The sequence below is a fragment of the Ovis aries genome, chromosome 17, assembly GCF_016772045.2.
Source record: "Ovis aries strain OAR_USU_Benz2616 breed Rambouillet chromosome 17, ARS-UI_Ramb_v3.0, whole genome shotgun sequence".
NCBI classification, from domain to species: domain Eukaryota; kingdom Metazoa; phylum Chordata; class Mammalia; order Artiodactyla; family Bovidae; genus Ovis; species Ovis aries.
In genome coordinates, this window is record NC_056070.1 from 35,695,395 (window position 1) to 35,713,401 (window position 18,007).

At 35.5% G+C, this 18,007-nt stretch overlaps 1 protein-coding gene across 17 annotated transcripts in view; it reads right to left on the reverse strand.

The window, feature by feature from the left end:
* BLTP1 (bridge-like lipid transfer protein family member 1) overlaps nucleotides 1-18,007 on the reverse strand; it is a 208,042-nt gene that overhangs the window by 166,569 nt on the left and 23,466 nt on the right. For all 17 annotated transcript variants that reach the window (XM_042234373.2, XM_060401067.1, XM_060401064.1 and 14 more), the window contains 5 exons: nucleotides 11,745-11,931; nucleotides 5,866-5,947; nucleotides 4,913-5,106; nucleotides 2,845-2,924; nucleotides 904-1,054 (listed from right to left, as the gene is read on the reverse strand). In XM_042234373.2, coding sequence (XP_042090307.1) covers nucleotides 904-1,054; nucleotides 2,845-2,924; nucleotides 4,913-5,106; nucleotides 5,866-5,947; nucleotides 11,745-11,931 — 694 coding nt within the window. The remainder of the gene's footprint in view (nucleotides 1-903; nucleotides 1,055-2,844; nucleotides 2,925-4,912; nucleotides 5,107-5,865; nucleotides 5,948-11,744; nucleotides 11,932-18,007) is intronic.

Below are 18,007 nucleotides of genomic sequence, written 5' to 3' on the forward strand. Positions count from 1 at the left end.
GACTCCTCTTTGCTTTGATTATTCATTCCTTCCTTCCTTTCCTGGCTAATTCTTACTTATTTTTCAAAACTCAACTCATATATTACCACAACCAAAAAGCATTCTCCAATTCTCTCCTCTTCAATATGAGTTATGAACCTGTTATGAGCTAAACTGTGTCCCCCTAAAATTCAGATGCCCTAAACTTCAGTACCTCAGAATTAGCTATAGTTAGACAGTCTTTAGAGAATTAAGTTAAAAAGAGATCAATAGGGCGGGCCCTAGCCCAGGATGTCTGGCATTCTTCTAAGAGAAGAAAATTTGGACATAGAGACCTATGAAACACATAAAAGGGAAGACTGTGTGAAGAAACAGAATGACCGTCTACAGCCCAAGGAGAGAGGCCTTGGACACATCCTTCCCTCATAGCCCTCAGAAGGAACCAATGCGGCCAACACCTTGGTCTCAGAATTCTAACCTTCAGAACTGTGAGAAATTTCTGCTGTTTAAGCCACAAAGTTGGTGGCACTTTGTTATGGCAGCCTTAGTAAAACTAACACAGTGCTTTTCTAAGTTCTTCATCTTAATAAAACTCTTTTGTTTCTTTTTTCCTAAACTGACTTTTAGCTCTGAATCTCCATAATCCCAACAATCTTTGGCATATTCACTGATTAAATACAAAAGAAAAAACCAACCAACCCATAATATGCTGCTCATTCACCACTTTTCTAATGAATTAGTGCCTCCTTTAGAGCACATTTGCTTATACCAATTGTTCTACAAATTATTTGGATTAAAATGTTTAGTGATATTTTACCCTGCCATAATAAAATAGCTTATAAAAATACTGAGCTAGTTTTTAATAAAAATTATAGTATTATCCCAATATATTTGACTTAGAAGAAATGTAATTTAATCAAGTACCTCTGCCTATCAGCCCATGGCCCATAGTTGAAATCTGTTCCTTTACCACAAACTATATCCAATCCCCAACATGGAGGCAAGTCTTGTAATTTGCAATCTTCAGTGCTCATTTCTCCTTCAACATTTTCTTCTGTTTCTTCTGGAACAAGTCCTATATTGCAGAATATACAATATGAGGATAGCTACTTAAAATAACCATTAACAGGTTTCCCTAGATCAACAGTTCTAAAACTTTATCTAAGGAATTCTTTACACTCTAAAAAATTATTGAGGACACCAAAGTGGGAATTTTTTTGTATTATATCTATCATATTTTACTGACTTTGAAATTTGAATTGAGCAATATTTTTAAACTTATTTTTAAATAAAACTCATTACATGTTGACAAAACAAAATATCTAAGATTTACTGAAAATATGATGCAAAAAACTACATTTTAATGAAAATATAAAACTTTAATTTTTACTTGAAATATTAAATAATTATTACTTTCTAAAACAAATTAATAAGAAACACTGGCATTGTTTTTATCTTGGCAAATCTCTTAAATATTCAGCTTAATAGAAAACAAGTGAATTCTCATAGTTATTTATGCATTTAATCTGTTACTCAAGGATCTGAAGAAAATCTAGCCTCATACAAATAGAAAAGGTAGGACTATTTCAACTGCTTTTTCAGATAATTTTGGATATTCTTTGACACTACACCAAATTTCAACAAGTGGTAATTTCTTAGAGAATACTTGCAATGTGGAATCTGAAATTAAATCCCTGAACTTTTCACATTCTGATACATTAAAATTGATTGTCCTTGCATTTTGAATAAATCTTTTATAGACATCATGAATTGATCATTTGGAAAATATTGGTTCACTGAAATATGCATACTTTTTCCAAACAGACAAATTTTATTATTAAATATCTAAAAATTCATATTGTTAATATCACTGGTAGTCTCATCAGAAAAGTTGTCAAGCTCACAGTGGCAGACTCAAATTTTCCAAAATTCAAATTTTCACATGAAAGCACAAAACTATAGTTTGTCTCTAGTTGCTCTTTGAGGCAAAACTGGTGTTCCTTAAAAAGTACAAACAATTCAGCTTGAAACTCAATCACACAGTGATTTTCCTCAAAACATCAGTATACTCTGGTATGGGGCAGAAGTACATTATGTGTACTTATTTTAACAAGTGAATATTTAAAAGTTTAGTCACGGGTCAAGATTTGATAAAAGTAATTTTTACTGCTTAATCAAAGACATAGTAAAGCATACTGGCATTTGTTGTTATTGTGAGTGTGTGGCAGCGAAAAAGACAAGAGGTTACTGCTATAGTTTGGAATCACTGCATTTGATTCATGCTAAAGCATCAGCAGTTTTGTCCATCACAACTTTTGCATCATCAGTACAATATGACAAAAATAAAATGGCAAATAACGTCCTAATTCCGAAAATACTCTGACCTCATAAACCTCCTGAAATGTATGAAAAAGAGAATTAGGAAAATATGACTAAAAATACAATTTTTAGCTACTTTATAAAACTGAGACCACCTGTGAAGTACTATAACTAGCTAGACTTTAATCCTTAAACTTTAAGCCTCAAATTTAACTTAGTCAGCATGAACTACTTTAACTATCACCACATTCTTTAGTGGCTTTCACTCATAGTCACTTGTATTCACAATTTCTGAAGTGTACCTGCAAAAATGGAATCTGAAGGAATGATTTCTATATTGTTCTTTTTTGATATGAAATACTGGAGTATTAATATTCAACTTTGGACGAATGACAGATATTTTTTAGGTAGGCATTCTCACATGCACATTTACCATTACTGATGCTTATTTATATCCTAAGTAAAGATACTTAAATAAAAGTAGATATCAGCATTTCATAGAAGAAACAGAACTGTAGCTATACAACATGTTTTAAAAAATAATACCTGGCTCATCCATGTAATAGTAGATGTCGACATCATTTGACTGCATCACCACAAAACCTTCTCCCATTAATCTTGGTGGTCTACACAAAGGAAGAAAGAAGGCAAACTAAGTACATCTCCAGAATATAAAATGTTTGGTATTTTAATTAATGATAATAGGTAAAAGCAAAAAAGAAAAAAGAAAACTAAAAAGCAATCAGTGTAGCATCTTGAAAAGGGAAAACATCTTTCACATTTACAATAAACTGTTCCATAACTGCTTTATATATTAGACTATTTAAAAAGTAGGCACTAAAAAATTTTTGATCAGTAAATTGGTTTAAGAAAGAAAAAAATGTTTGGCATTTTGTTTTGAACAAGAGAAGTCAATTTAAAACAAAATCTAATTAAATACAATGAAAAACAATGTTCACTGAAATAGAATAATCATTCTGCATTTGCAACAATAAGTTTAAAATTAGACTTGGAATTCAGTCAATTTATAATAATAATACTATAAAACTGATTGAGAAATATCACCTTATATACTGTAAAACAAAGTATAACCTTTCAGAAACATTAAATTAAAAAATCTTCTCATTTCAACAACTTTATATTACCTATTTCCAAGAATATTTAGTTGATCAACTTGAAATAAATCGAAATAAATTTAAAGCACACATCTTGAACTCATTCTGGAATGAGTGTTTCTGTGCATTCAAACAATTTCCCACTTTACTTGCTTTAATTTAACAACCTTTATCTTTGTCATATACCACAATATCTTCCTTCCATATCAAAATTAACATCTTAATCATTAGATAATACAGCACATACAAATTCAACAGTCTTCTTATAAATCATAAAGTTTAGCATTCAATTTCATCATACTATCTCCATGCTTACTTTTGAAGAGTGAAAAATACAACTTTAACTCTTCTTACAAAAACAGTGGGATACTTTTTCATTTTACTCTCTAGTAATTTTCACAAAACCCAGGATTTATTTTTTCAGTATTACAACTTATACCCATAAATATAGAACAGTGTGCATAGCATACATTTCAAGATACTTAGCAAATTCAATGATCTGAAGAGTGAAACCAGGTCGATCCACAGCCTCCCTGGTACACAAGCAGAGAAAACGACTGTGTCACTCTAGCCAAGCCCTAGAAAATCTAATTACAAGCTATTCAAAAGCTGGAACTAAAATGGAATAATCATGCTTCTCATAACCTCAAACTTTATATTGCCTACACACAAAGCTAAAAATTGAGACACAGCAGAAACTCATCATATGAGTACTTACATTACACAAATTTAACCACAGAGATTCCTTCACAAAAAAACAACAGAGATTGAGAATAATAAAAATTACAAGAGCCCTAATATAACTCATGAGCATATGGCCTGGAGTCAGATGGGATTATGTGTCTGCTGTTAACTGAGGGTCGCAGTTGATAGGATTCCTGCTTTATAAGATAAATGGAGTTTATCTAGAATGGAAGCATCCCATCACAATGAGACAACTCTAGTGTGCACCATTACAACATGTCTCCTAAATGCAAGCAGCTACTTCACTAAAAAAAGAGCAAATCTGGAAAGATAGGTGGAAAACTGACTGGGACTTAAATGTCAAACAAGCCCCAAAACCGTCTTAATTTCATCAGTTTTCTGAGACTAATTTTGATTTCATTTTCAACTTTTCATTAACTCAAATGGTATTCCACTATAATGAATTTGTTAAATTTACTATTTATCCATCCCTTCTCAAAGTAAAAACCTAGCTGTAAAGTGTATTTTCTAACATACAAACATCGAAGCTTAACTGCCCAAAATAAATTTCCCAAATACTCTAAGAAGAGGATAGAAAAATGATAAGTTCATAGAAAAATATTTAAAATAGGGGTATACCAATGGATAAACTCCATTTATCTTATAAAGCAGGAATCCTATCAACTGATTTAATAGACAGATATAACTAATTATTGCCAAACTTACAGCAAAGAAATTAAAAGGATACTAAAGATTCTAAATGATAGCTACATTACATATAAAGAAGTTATCTGTTATTTTTATGACTTTCTTACTCATCATTTTGAAGACCAACATATCTTGGACTAGGAACAAGCATGACTCGAACATTTTCAAGCTTTCCTTTCACTATATGCATGAACTGGTCAAGATGACTAGAAGGTGGTTTTGTAGTATAAGTTAAGAAAGCATCATCAAAGTTGATGCACAGCGTTTGAGGTTGGTAATGATTTCCAAAGGCCAAACGTCCCTAAAAAAAAAAAAAAAAAAACCAGATAAAGACATATTATGCCATACTATCTAGGTCATATTTATTTTTCTTTAGCTGACCTAATAACAAGCATTTCAAGCAACTACTAAATGACTCCATTTCAGCAGTAAATAATACTACTTAAGTTGCTCCATTTTGGCTTCCCAGATGGTTCAGTGCTAAAGAATCCACCTGCCAATGCAGGAGAAGCAGATTCAACTCCTGGATTGGGAAAATTCCCTGAAGGAGAAAATGGCAACCCACTCCAGTATTTTGGAGAAACACTGAAAAAGTCCAGTGGACAGAGGAGGACTGGCAGGCTATAGTTCATGGGGTTGCAAAGAGTCAGACATGACTGACCACACATGCACACCAATCAATTTAAACCAGTGTATAAAGAAATTCAAGCACCTGTGAATAAATAAATAAACCAGAGAAGGCAATGGCACCCCACTCCAGTACTCTTGCCTAGAAAAGACCATAGACAGAGAAGCCTGGTAGGCTGCAGTCCATGGGGTCGCTAAGAGTCTTGCACGACTGAGCGACTTCACTTTTGCTTTTCACTTTCATGCACTGGAGAAGGAAATGGCAACCCACTCCAGTATTCTTGCCTGGGGAATCCCGGAGACAGAGGAGCCTAGTGGGCTGCCGTCTACGGAGTCGCACAGAGTCAGACACGATTGAAGCGACTTAGCAGCAGCAGCAGCAGCAGCAGCAGCAATTACCCATCAAATATTAACTATAGCAGAATTTACTTACTGTGCTAACATTGACCTTTATGACAGGAATAAGTGATCTCCATGAAGATGTGGGGTCTTGAGATTCTGTTTTTACTTTAACTCTGAAAAGAAAAAAACAAAAATTGACATATATGAAAAATGAGAATAAGTATCTAAGAACACTGTTGACTTCCTCACAATACACATCATTAATATCAGCTGTACCTTTACAAATATAGCTAAAGACTATTCAGTAACAAAACAAGGACTATCTAATGGAACACTAATATCCCTAAAATGTCTCATAAAATGTACTCTTACCACACATTATCAATTTTTACATAAGAAGTTGTAACAGAAAAGCATATTTTTAGAATGACAAACTTTAATGACAAAAGTCTAAATTTTGATGTGCTGTCATTATATCTATCATTATGTCCATGACACAAAAATGTAACATTTTACAAAAGAGCAAAAATTATAATTAAAACAAAAATGATCAAGGTACACGTCACTTAGATGTTTTAAGTGCTTCAAGTACTTCTAACAGTTCAGCTGACTCTTTTCCTTCCCTACGCCCACCACCTGGTGACAAAATAATTTTCTTTTAATAAAATGAAAAAGGATAGACCAAGAATAAAAAAAAAAAAAAAAGGAAATTCAGTTCAGTTCAGTCAGTCGTGTCCAACTCTTTGCGACCCCATGGACCACAACATGCCAAGCCTCCCTGTCCATCACCAACTCCCAGAGTTTACTCAAACTCATGTCCACTGAGTGAGTGATGCCATCCAACCATCTCATCTTCTATCATACCCTTCTCCCGCCTTCAATCTTTCCCAGAATCAGAGTTTTTTCAAATGAGTCAGCTCTTTGCATCAGGTGACCAAAGTACTGGAGTTTCAGCTTCAACATCAGTCCTTCCAATGAACACTCACAAGTGATCTCCTTTAGGATGGACTGGTTGGATTTCCTTGAAGTCCAAGGGACTTTCAAGAGTGTTCTCCAACACCACAGTTCAAAAGCATCAATTCTTCGGCACTCAGCTTTCTTCACAGTCCAACTCTCACGTCTGTACGTGACTACTGGAAAAACCATAGCCTTGACTAGACAGACCTTTGTTGGCAAAGTAATGTCTCTGCTTTTTAATATGCTGTCTAGGTTGGTCATAACTTTCCTTCCAAAGAAATTGGCCATACACAAAGTATACAAAATTCAAGAAATGAAAAGTTCCCAGCAATTCACTAAAGATTTCATATGAAAACTTGAGGCACGTCTCTTCAATAATTCTGTAACTCCTAAATCACACTTCTAGAGCTGCATTTGTAAGGTGGCCCTCAGTGCTTAAAACTAAATTCAAAACTAATCTCATAACCAGTCCCTAACCTCTTTCTCAAGGTTCCCTTCGTGCATGCTAAGTTGCTTCAGTCATGTCCGACTCTCTGCAAGTCTATGGACTGCAGTCGTCCAAGCTCCTCTCCAGGCAAGAATACTATAGTGAGTTGCCATGCCCTCTCCTCCAGGTGAACTTCCCTGACCCAAGGATCCAGCCCGGGTCAATCTGCATTGCAGGCAGATTGTTTACCACTCATGCCACCTGGGAAGCCAACTAAGCATGTTGTTCTTCAGTCGCTCAGTCGTATTCAACTGTTTGTGAGCCCATGGATTGCAGAACGTCAGGATTCCCTGTCCTTCACCATCTGCCAGAGCTTGCTCAAACTCATATCCATTGAGTCAGTGATGCCATCCATCTCATCCTCTGTCATCCCTTCTCCTCCTAAGACTAAGCATGACCACTGTTTAAATTAGAAATTTGGATTCATTGTTGACTCACTCTTCTTATTCGTTCTCCACATCTCCTCCATCACTCTCTTAAGTATCCATTTCCGTAAGTGTATCTGGAATCCATCCACTTTTCTCCCTTCCTCTTTTTTGACAAGCCAGTTGATAATCATCTCTACCTTGAACTGTTACAACATCCTTTTATCTTGTCTCCCTGCCTCCAGTCTTATTTCCCTCCAATCATAACACAGCACTTTTGACCTGAGGTAAGGCCCCATTTCTAACAGTGAATCCTGCTAACCATTTTAGTTTAATTTATTCCCACCTCAAGTAATCCACTCCAGCCTCAGTAACGTCTCTATCGCATATGTCGTTTCTTCTCCATGACCCTGCATCTCCTTCTCTGCTTATGTCATTTACCCTTAAGGCTTCAAACTTTCCTGATCCTTCTGTATGTGCCCAGAGAACTCTGTTTTGTCCCTGTTATATTTCTTGCACTAAAACTGTCTATTAAGTGTTCAAACTCCCATCAGTTCAGTTCAGTTGCTCAGTAGTGTCCAACTCTTTGCAACCCCATGAATTGCAGCACGTCAGGCCTCCCTGTCCATCACCAACTCCCGGAGTTCACTCAGACTCACGTCCATCGAGTCCGTGATGCCATCCAGCCATCTCATCCTCAATCGTCCTCTTCTCCTCCTGCCCCCAATCCCTCCCAGCATCACAGTCTTTTCCAATGAGTCAACTCTTCACATGAGGTGGCCAAATTACTGGAGCTTCAGCTTTAGCATCATTCCTCCCAAAGAAATCCCAGGGCTGATCTCCTTCAGAATGGACTGGTTGGATCTCCTTGCAGTCCAAGGGACTCTCAAGAGTCTTCTCCAACACCACAGTTCAAAAGCATCAATTCTTCAGCACTCAGCCTTCTTCACAGTCCAACTCTCACATCCATACATGACCACAGGAAAAACCACAGCCTTGACTAGACGGACCTTAGTCAGCAAAGTAATGTCTCTGCTTTTGAATATGCTATCTAGGTTGGTCATAACTTTTCTTCCAAGGAGTAAGCATCTTTTAATTTCATGGCTGCAACCACCATCTGCAGTGATTTTGGAGCCCCCCAAAATAAAGTCTGACAGTGTTTCCACTGTTTCCCCATCTATTTCCCATGAAGTGATGGGACCAGATGCCATGATCTTCGTTTTCTGAATGTTGAGCATTAAGCCAACTTTTTCACTCTCCTCTTTCCCTTTCATCAAGAGGCTTTTTAGTTCCTCTTCACTTTCTGCCATCAGGGTGATGTCATCTGCATATCTGAGGTGACTGATATTTCTCCCAGCAATCTTGATTCCAGCTTGTGCTTCTTCCAGTCCAGCGTTTCTCATGATGTACTCTGCATAGAAGTTAAATAAGCAGGGTGACAATATACAGCCTAGACGTACTCCTTTTCCTATTTGGAACCAGTCTGTTGTTCCATGTCCAGTTCTAACTGTTGCTTCCTGACCTGCATACAGATTTCTCAGGAGGCAGGTCAGGTGGTCTGGTATTCCCATCTCTCTCAGAATTTTCCACAGTTTATTGTGATTCACACAGTCAAAGGCTTTGGCATAGTCAAGAAAGCAGAAATATATGTTTTTCTGGAACTCTCTTGCTTTTTCCATGATCCAGCGGATGTTGGCAATTTGATCTCTGGTTCCTCTGCCTTTTCTAAAACCAGCTTGAACATCAGGAAGTTCATGGTTCACATATTGCTGAAGCCTGGCTTGGAGAATTTTGAGCATTACTTTACTAGCATGTGAGATGAGTGCAATTGTGCAGTAGTTTGAGCAGGCTGTAAATTCCCTCAAGAAGTTGTCATATTCTCACTATCTCCAGTACCTAAGCTCAGTGCCTGGGACATAATATGCATTACATATTTAACTGAGAAATAAATATCCTCATCATCTACTTTATAAAAAAAAAAAGTGGCTTCCGTGGTGTTCCAGTGGTTAAGGGGTCCACATTGCAATGTAGAGGATACTGGTTTGAGCCCTCACCCAGGATGATCTCATATGCCTCAGACTAACTAAGCCTGCGCACCACAACTACTGAGCCCGAGCTCTAGAGCACAACTACTGAAGTCTGCATTCTGTAGAACCTATGCTCTGCAATAAGAGAACCCACTGAAATGAGAAGACCAGGCACTGCAACTAGAAAAAGCTCACACGCAGCAATGAAGACCCAACACATCCATACATAAATTAATCTTAAAAAAAAACTACTTTGTGTACAAGGCTGCTTCAACATTCAAAAATCAACAGCCTAAAAGTGAAAAATCAAAGGATCATATCAAGAGATACAAAAAAATTTGACAAAATCCAATATTTACTCATGATTAAAACCTCATGGTAAACTATGAATAGAGGTGGACTTCCTCAACTTGATAAAGAATAACAAAAAAAACTACAGTTAACATCATACTTAATAGTAAGAAACTGGAAGTTTTCCCACAAAAACTAGGCACAAAGCAAGGATGTTCCTTGTCATCATTTTTCTCGAGATTTGTACTAGAAGTGCTCTAGCTACTGCAATAAGACCAAAAAAAAAAAAAAAAAAAACAGGAAAGAAAAGGTATACAGACTAAGAAGGAAGAAATAAGAGTCTTTCCTTGCAGCTGACACAATCATCCATGTAGAAAAGTTGGAAAGAAGTGACCAAAAATACTCTTAGAACTAATAAGTAACTATAGCAAGGTTGCAAGATATAAGATTAGTAATATACAAGTATCAATCACTTTCCTATATACTAGTAATGAGCAAATGGATTTTGAAATGTAAAACATATTACTATACTTTAGCACCACAGAAAATTAAATACTTAGGTGTATATTTAACAATTTTTATATAAGATCTATGTGAGGAAAACTAAAAAACTCTGATGAAAGATATCAAAGAGAACTAAATAATTAGAAGACATTCCATGTTCACTGAAAGGAAGACACAACACTGTCAAGATGTCAGTTCTTCCCAACTTGATTTATAGATTCAATGCAATCCCTACTGAAATCTCAACAAGTTATTCTGTGAATATTGCCAAGTGGATTCTAAAGTTTATTTGAAGAAGCAAAAGATCAAGAATAGCCAAGAAAATAATGAAGGAGAAAAGCAACATTGGAGGAATGACTTCAGTTGATTTCAAAACTTAACTACAAAGCTACAGAAATCAACACACTGTGGTACTGGTGAAAGAAAATGAATAGGTCAATGAAACAGAACACAGAACCTAAAAACCAATAAAATGAAATTATATAATTGTATATGCACCTTAACTATGTATATGTATTTTTAGACTTGTGAGTGATAGTTGCTCAGTCATGCCTGACTCTTTGCAACCCCATGGGCTGTAGCCTGCCTGGCTCCTCTGTTCATGGAATTCTCCAGGCAAGATTACTGGAGTGGGTTGCCATTTCCTTCTCCAGAGGATCTTCCAGACCCAGGGATCCTGCATTGCAGGAAAGTCTTTACCATCTGAGCCACCAGGAAAGCCTGCTATTAAGAGACATTTCTAAGTATAAAGACAGGTCAACTTAAAAAGTATCAGCAGATACATGTTTGACTACCTTATAATCTATAGACAATACATTAGAATATGTAATGAATCCATATACCTTTTCCAAAGGAATACCCAAGACAGAAGTAACAATAAAGTTATAAATGACAGTCATCAATCAGATGAAAAAAATTAAATGAAGCTTTTCTCTCTCAAAGAGATGGGGACTGGGCAAGTGATCAGGAAGGAAATACAATGTGCTTTTAACTTTGCATGAAAAATAATGTTTAGACTTATGTGTGTGTATTTAAAAGAATAAAAAACAAATTGATGGCAGTCGTTATCAACATGAGAGAAGTATAACTGGTAAGCAGAGCAGACTGGACAGCTTAAGCTGAGATCTAATCTTTTTTACATAATTCTATATATTTTACATAATTCTATTCTATATTATTCTATATAATTTTTAAAGAATTTTATAATTATAAAAATATAAGTTTTAGTTAATCTACAAAGAAAGATTAGGCTGTGTTTAGGTGAACAGTGTTAATAATATTCTAATAAAAGCAGGTATTTAAATGTTGGAGATTAATAAAATTCAAGTATGACATCAACCTTTCAATTTTGGACTGGGTTCTTGTTCTTCCATTTTCTCGTGTTTTATCATCTTCTTTCTTGGGTGGAATTATTGTTGGCTCCAAACCAAACAATTCTTGAAGATGTCCATAAAGATCCGAACGATTATAGACATGAAATTCAAAGTCATTGACTGTGATGTATAATCTAGTTTCTGCTTTTGGATCTAAAGATATCAATTAAAAAAAAAAGTTTTTAGTCAACTTTTTAAAAACTTTAGTTAAAGTTTTAAGTCAAATTCTTTTCCAAAGCTAAAGTAACTCAAATGATTTATTTTAAAATAGAATTCTGACAAAAAGGAATTATATTTTAAAAGTAATAAAACATTGACAAAACAAAGAGAAAAAGCTGATGTCACTATAGTATTTCAGCTTGGCATTCCAAAACAATCTGAATTTCTACATCCCAGTTGTATAACAACAAAGAGATTTTATGCCAAGAGCACAGTGCCATTTACAGAGTAAAACTTTACCCCAATATAGCCATAAGTGTATACTAAAATAGACGTAGTAAAATGTTCAAGTTATAATGCATTAAAATATCACACTGGTATTTGAACTTGTGCATCACAGAAACTATGACTTTACAAATAATAGTTTGTTTTTAAAAACTACACAATGCTAAAACAAAGATTTCATGAATTGTAGGCTCAAATATTAATAATAATTTCAAATAAAAGATGTAACTGTATTAAAAATCAAGCAAGACAAAATAATAATAGTTTAGCCATTACACAAAGTCAGGGACCTTTAGTTCTTCCTCAAGGGCTGAGCCATGTCCTCTGAACTCTTCTGCAGATACTGAAATCCCTATAAGGGGGAAGAAGTTAACTGTATGCTGTCCACTAGCACGTAAACTGCAGACCAGCTAAAACCAGAAGGGTGATGACGCTGACTCCCCATTACCCTACCACCAACCAATGAGAAGAATGTCTGTGAGCTGATCACACCCTGCCCTTTGAACACTGTAAGACTCTCTCCAAGGTGGGACACACAGTCTTGAGGACATTAGCTCCTCTAGCCTGGCAAAGCAATGAAATTATTTCTCTCAACTTCATCCACAACTCTGACTCTGAGATTTAATCCAGCACCAGTGTGCAGAGGCCGAATTTCAGCAACACACATATACAGCCTCTTTGGGGGAAAAAAAAAAAAATTGGGAAAACCTACACTAGATTCTCTAGGAACCAGAAAAAGACAGTAAATAAACAGTAAAAAGGATGTAAGACTGAATTCCTGTAACATTGTTTGCAAATGTTATGATCTAAGGCAGTACATTAACCACCCTTAGCCTCATTCTCTCTATAAAATGAGAATACCTCTGCCTACGTGTAAGATGATTACACCATAAATACTAGTTCTCTTGCCTTAGCAGGTCAAATTCTTACTAGTCATGTTGATTTATAACAAATTTTCTTCTTTTTAAATAATCTTTCATTTCATAGTATGATATAATGTTCATCATAATAATAAAAACAGCTCATCTCTATTGAACAGTTGCTATGTTCTAGGTACTATTCTAGCCACTTTACTCAGAGAATTTAATTTAATCCTCACAACAAACCTAGCAGTCAGAGCCCAAAATTATATAACTCAGAGGAAGACTAAAATCCAGGTCTCCAAATACTAGTTCTTTTTAAACACAAAGTAGAATTACTTATCAATTTTATCAATAAATATAATGGCTATTACAAAAGCAAAAATGTTATTAACCCCTGAAAACAAAAATGTATCAGAAGGGTCCAGGTATTTCTTGGCATTTTACAAAAAACTGATCAACAGTCATACTTTAAACACAGTATTTAATTGTTAAATTCTGGTAACACTAGATTTCTCACTGACATTTATCTCTCCTGGAAATTTTTAGGTTTCATTCATTCTGATGACACTTGGAGTCAAACAGAAAATTTTAATTAATACATAATTTAAGAAAGGTATAATCAACTGGTTCTTTTAAATCTCTCTACATTAATAATGTTCCACACTTGAAGGCAGAAATCTTCTTCTCATACTTCTTGTCATCTAACATTCATATGATGAGCTTCCCAAATTCATTTGTTAATAAAGTTGTTCATTGTTATTCAGCTGCTAAGTTATGTCCAACTCTTTGCAACCCCAAGGACTGTTGCACACCAGGCTCCTCTGTCCTCCACTATCTCCCAGAGTTTGCTCAAACTCACGTCCATTGAGTCAGCGATGCTATCTAACCATCTCATCCTCTGTCGCCCCCTTCTCTTCCTGCCCTCAATCTTTCCCAGCATCAGGGTCTTTTCCAATGAGTGGGCTGTTCGCATCTGAGCTTCAGTTTTAGCATCAGTCTAATGAATATTCAGGGTTAATTTCCTTTAGGATTGACCAGTTTGATCTCCTTACTGTCCAAGGGACTCTCAAGAGCCTTTTCCAGTACCATAGTGTGAAAGCATCAATTCTTCGGCACTGGAACTTCTCGACAGTCCAACTCTCACATCCATATATGGTTACTGGAAAAATCATGGCTTTGACTGTATGGACCTTTCTTGGCAAAGTGATGTCTCTGTCTAGGTTTGTCATAGCTTTCCTTTCAAGGAGTAAGCATCGCCCAATAGATATAAGTACAGACATATAAGGCTCTTAACAAGCAGTTAATTTATGAGGGAAAAAAGTAAATAAATGTTGTAGAACAGTGTAAGTCTCCTGAACAAATAGCTAATTGAGACTTATTCTCCAAAGGGAATTCAGGAAAAAGGCACTATTTAATTATGCAATTGGGACACATGTTATTTGTAGCAAAAAATCTAAGTGCTACCAAGCGCTACCAAGGCCTTGTAATATACTCAGAATCAAGTCTATTGACCTTTCAAAAATTGTTCAGGGATTTTTATTTCCTTCATGTATTTAACAAACAAGATTTAGATGCTACAAATTTAATAGTACTAGATAATATTAGGCTAAAACTTCTAAGCAACAAAATAATAGGGACATACTTTACCATCACCTTTTCACTCCTTAATAATCTAAGAATTCCTCTGGATAAGAAGGTGCATGTCTAGCTAGTCTCTTTCTTAAAGAACTTGGATCAGTTATTCTTGACCCTTATTCAAGAATTTTGGTGAAGAGCAAACCACTTTAAGGAGATGTTAACACTTCATGATAAAATGAAGTAATTATTTTCTTTAAAACAAAAGACTATAAACAATTTAAGAGGGCATCCCTCATATCAATGAAAATTCTGAAGTGGGCAATCCCAGGAGGCCTAGTTTACAACCTGCAGTTACCTCTGGATACTGCAAATGCCTTCATTCCTCTGATAAGCTGTGATAAATGTTTATTTATACATAAGAATCTTCAAGAACCCTCTTGGGCCACATTTGACTAGGCTATTTAATAAATACAAGGGACACTAGACTAGAAGTTAGTAGACCTGGGTTTTTGTCCTGATTTTAACAGCTATAATCACAGGAATTTATGATTTTTCCATCTGCAAAATGAGGTGGCTTTGAGGACATTCAGTCCAGTTCATTTCAGTTCAGTCGCTCAGTCATGTCCAACACTTTGCAACCCCATGAATCACAGCATGCCAGGCCTCCCTGTCCATCACCAACTCCCGGAGTTTACTCAAACTCATGTCCATCGAGTTGGTGACGCCATCCAGCCATCTCATCCTCTGTCGTCCCCTTCTCCTCTTGCCCCCAATCCCTCCCAACATCAAAGTCTTTTCCAATGAGTCAACTCTTCGCATGAGGTGGCCAAAGTAGCTGTTTCCAAATTGATGATGGATTTTGAGAAAAATTGGTTGTTTTCTGTGTTCCTTGGAATTCTGGAGTCAAGAGCATTGGGTGGGGTAGTGTTAGGTCAAATGGGCCTCCTCAACCCATTTCCCTACAGCTTTATCAGTTCACATTATCATTTTAAAACACCAAGGGGGAAAAAATCTGCAATAAAACTTCTAATGCAAATATAAAATGGGGTGGGTTTGTTTGTTTTACCACAAACAAGCTATATAAATGAAGAGAACTTTTGTTTTGGCTCCACTGTAACCTTGCTTGCTGAGCCAAGGGAAGTCCAAGTTTATGTTAACCAACATGTAAAAAGAAAAAAGATTAAATCAAAACAGCAAGACCTTACCACACAGACTGCAAGATTAACAGAAGCATGACATGCTGAGGTAAAATACTCCCCTAAAGTAATCTATCTCTAAGGCACAAACTAGATGGACTTTTCAAACTAAATCAAGGGTAGAAATACTGGGCATGCCCAAAATTAAGTAAATGTGTTAGAAACTAGAAGTGAACTCAAAAGAACCTGGCTCTCAGGAATGAGCTTTAACCACCTCTAAAGTGTAAGATAGCTTTAATTAAGTACCACCTTTAAGACTTACAGTCATATTAAAAAAAAGAATCAAGAATATTCTCTCCACAATACCTAAGCAATATAGGAAAGTGCTTCAAAACTCTGAATTTATTCAGATTTCATATTAATAAAAAGTCAAAACTTAAAAACAAAAGATACCCAATGCAATAACATATTATCTAAAGGACATTTTATTCTCCTGTGAGAATGCTTATAGTTACTACTAAGAAATGGGGTAAAAAGCTTGGTTTAACAACCAAAATTCCAAAATCACAGGTAATGACACAGAGCCATTCTCAATCACAGATTAGAGACTGCAAAAAGTCTCTTCCAAAGGTCCACAGAACACTTTTAACATAAGAAGTCACTCAGCTTCTGTTCAAAATTATTTAATATACAACTCTAATTTTTAGAAAACTTTTCCAGAAATGGAATTTGCCCATTATTCTTTCTAATAATTCTGGTTTCATTAACTCTGCAGATGTCAAATTCTAACCCATTAATGCCGACATTTTCAAGGTAGATAGAGTACATTATGTATTATATAGGAGGGATGAAAGATATGTGGGAGCAAGGGATTGAAGTTAAAAAAAAAAGACTAAACAACAGTGAAACAATCGGGAAATCTAAAAATAATTTAGGATAGCTCAAACTTTTGCTAAGTTTTAAAACTTTCAGAACTTTAAATCTATTTTCCCATAGAAAAAACAGTATACATCATGATGAGATTCCTAGGGGAGCTCACTCAACACAACCCAACACTTATTTGGAAATTTCCAAAATCATACAGAAGCAACCACCATTTCAGAATCTCACTGGGGAGCATGAAACACAGGTCCTCATACCTAAGAAAAGGTGGAGGGGGTTTCATTCTCTTTTGACCCTACACTCCCAGGCGGCACTTAAGTTCTCCTTAAAAGTAGTTATCAAAATATGGTCCAGGGACCTCTGGGGGGGTCCTGAGACCCTTTCTTGGGGAACATAAAGTCAAAATTATTTTGATAATAGTATTATACTAAGATATTTGACTTTTTAAGAGTCATTTTCAAATGAGTGGACAATGGGTTTTTTAAAGGCTATAAGAAGTATATGAATATGAAAGCAGAGGTGAGAATTCAATTACCTTCCATTAGGACAGACATTTAAAATATGTGCAAAATTTAAAATGATATCAGTCTTCTCACTATAGTTTTGCTTTGGAAAAATTATTCTTCATAAGGTGAGCTATTTATTCTAACATGTAATGGATTATAAATATTTCTTAATGATTAAAATGTTTCTATAATGACCAGGCTTAATTTTGAATGCAGCAAATATTAAACAGATACAACTTAATAAATAAAAGCTCTTCGGAATTCTCAATTATTTAGAATGTAACAAATCCTGAGATCAAAAATGTTTGTGAATTACTATTCTAGAAAGTAAAGACAAGGTCTCCTCCTTGAGGCCACTGGTGTGGTTAACGTAGAGAAGAAAAGTCACAGGCACAGACAGGAGTACCTAGAGTTGTGAAATGAACAGGTGAGCAGAATATACTCAGATAAAATTCTGATGATAAAAAGCAGAAACAGAAGAGAGTCTAGAGTACGCATTTCCTCTTTTCTACACATCCTTACCATAGTAGATAAATGCGAATTAGTAGCAATGTTACATAAAAGTATGAATAAAGCAAAGAAGCTAAAAAGATAAGTATCTTAGTAGAGTGATCAAAGAGTGCTAGGAAAGCCACTTTAACCACAGTATGGGATTAAGTCCACAGATGTAATAGGAGGTAAGACTAGAAGGGTCATACTGAGAATAACCCTAAATAAACAATAGACTAAGGAAACTAAATTTAACCATGCAGTGGAAAGCTGCTGAAGGATTTTCAGCCAAGGAAGTTAAAATCAGTTCTGTAAATTCCAAAGCTTTTAA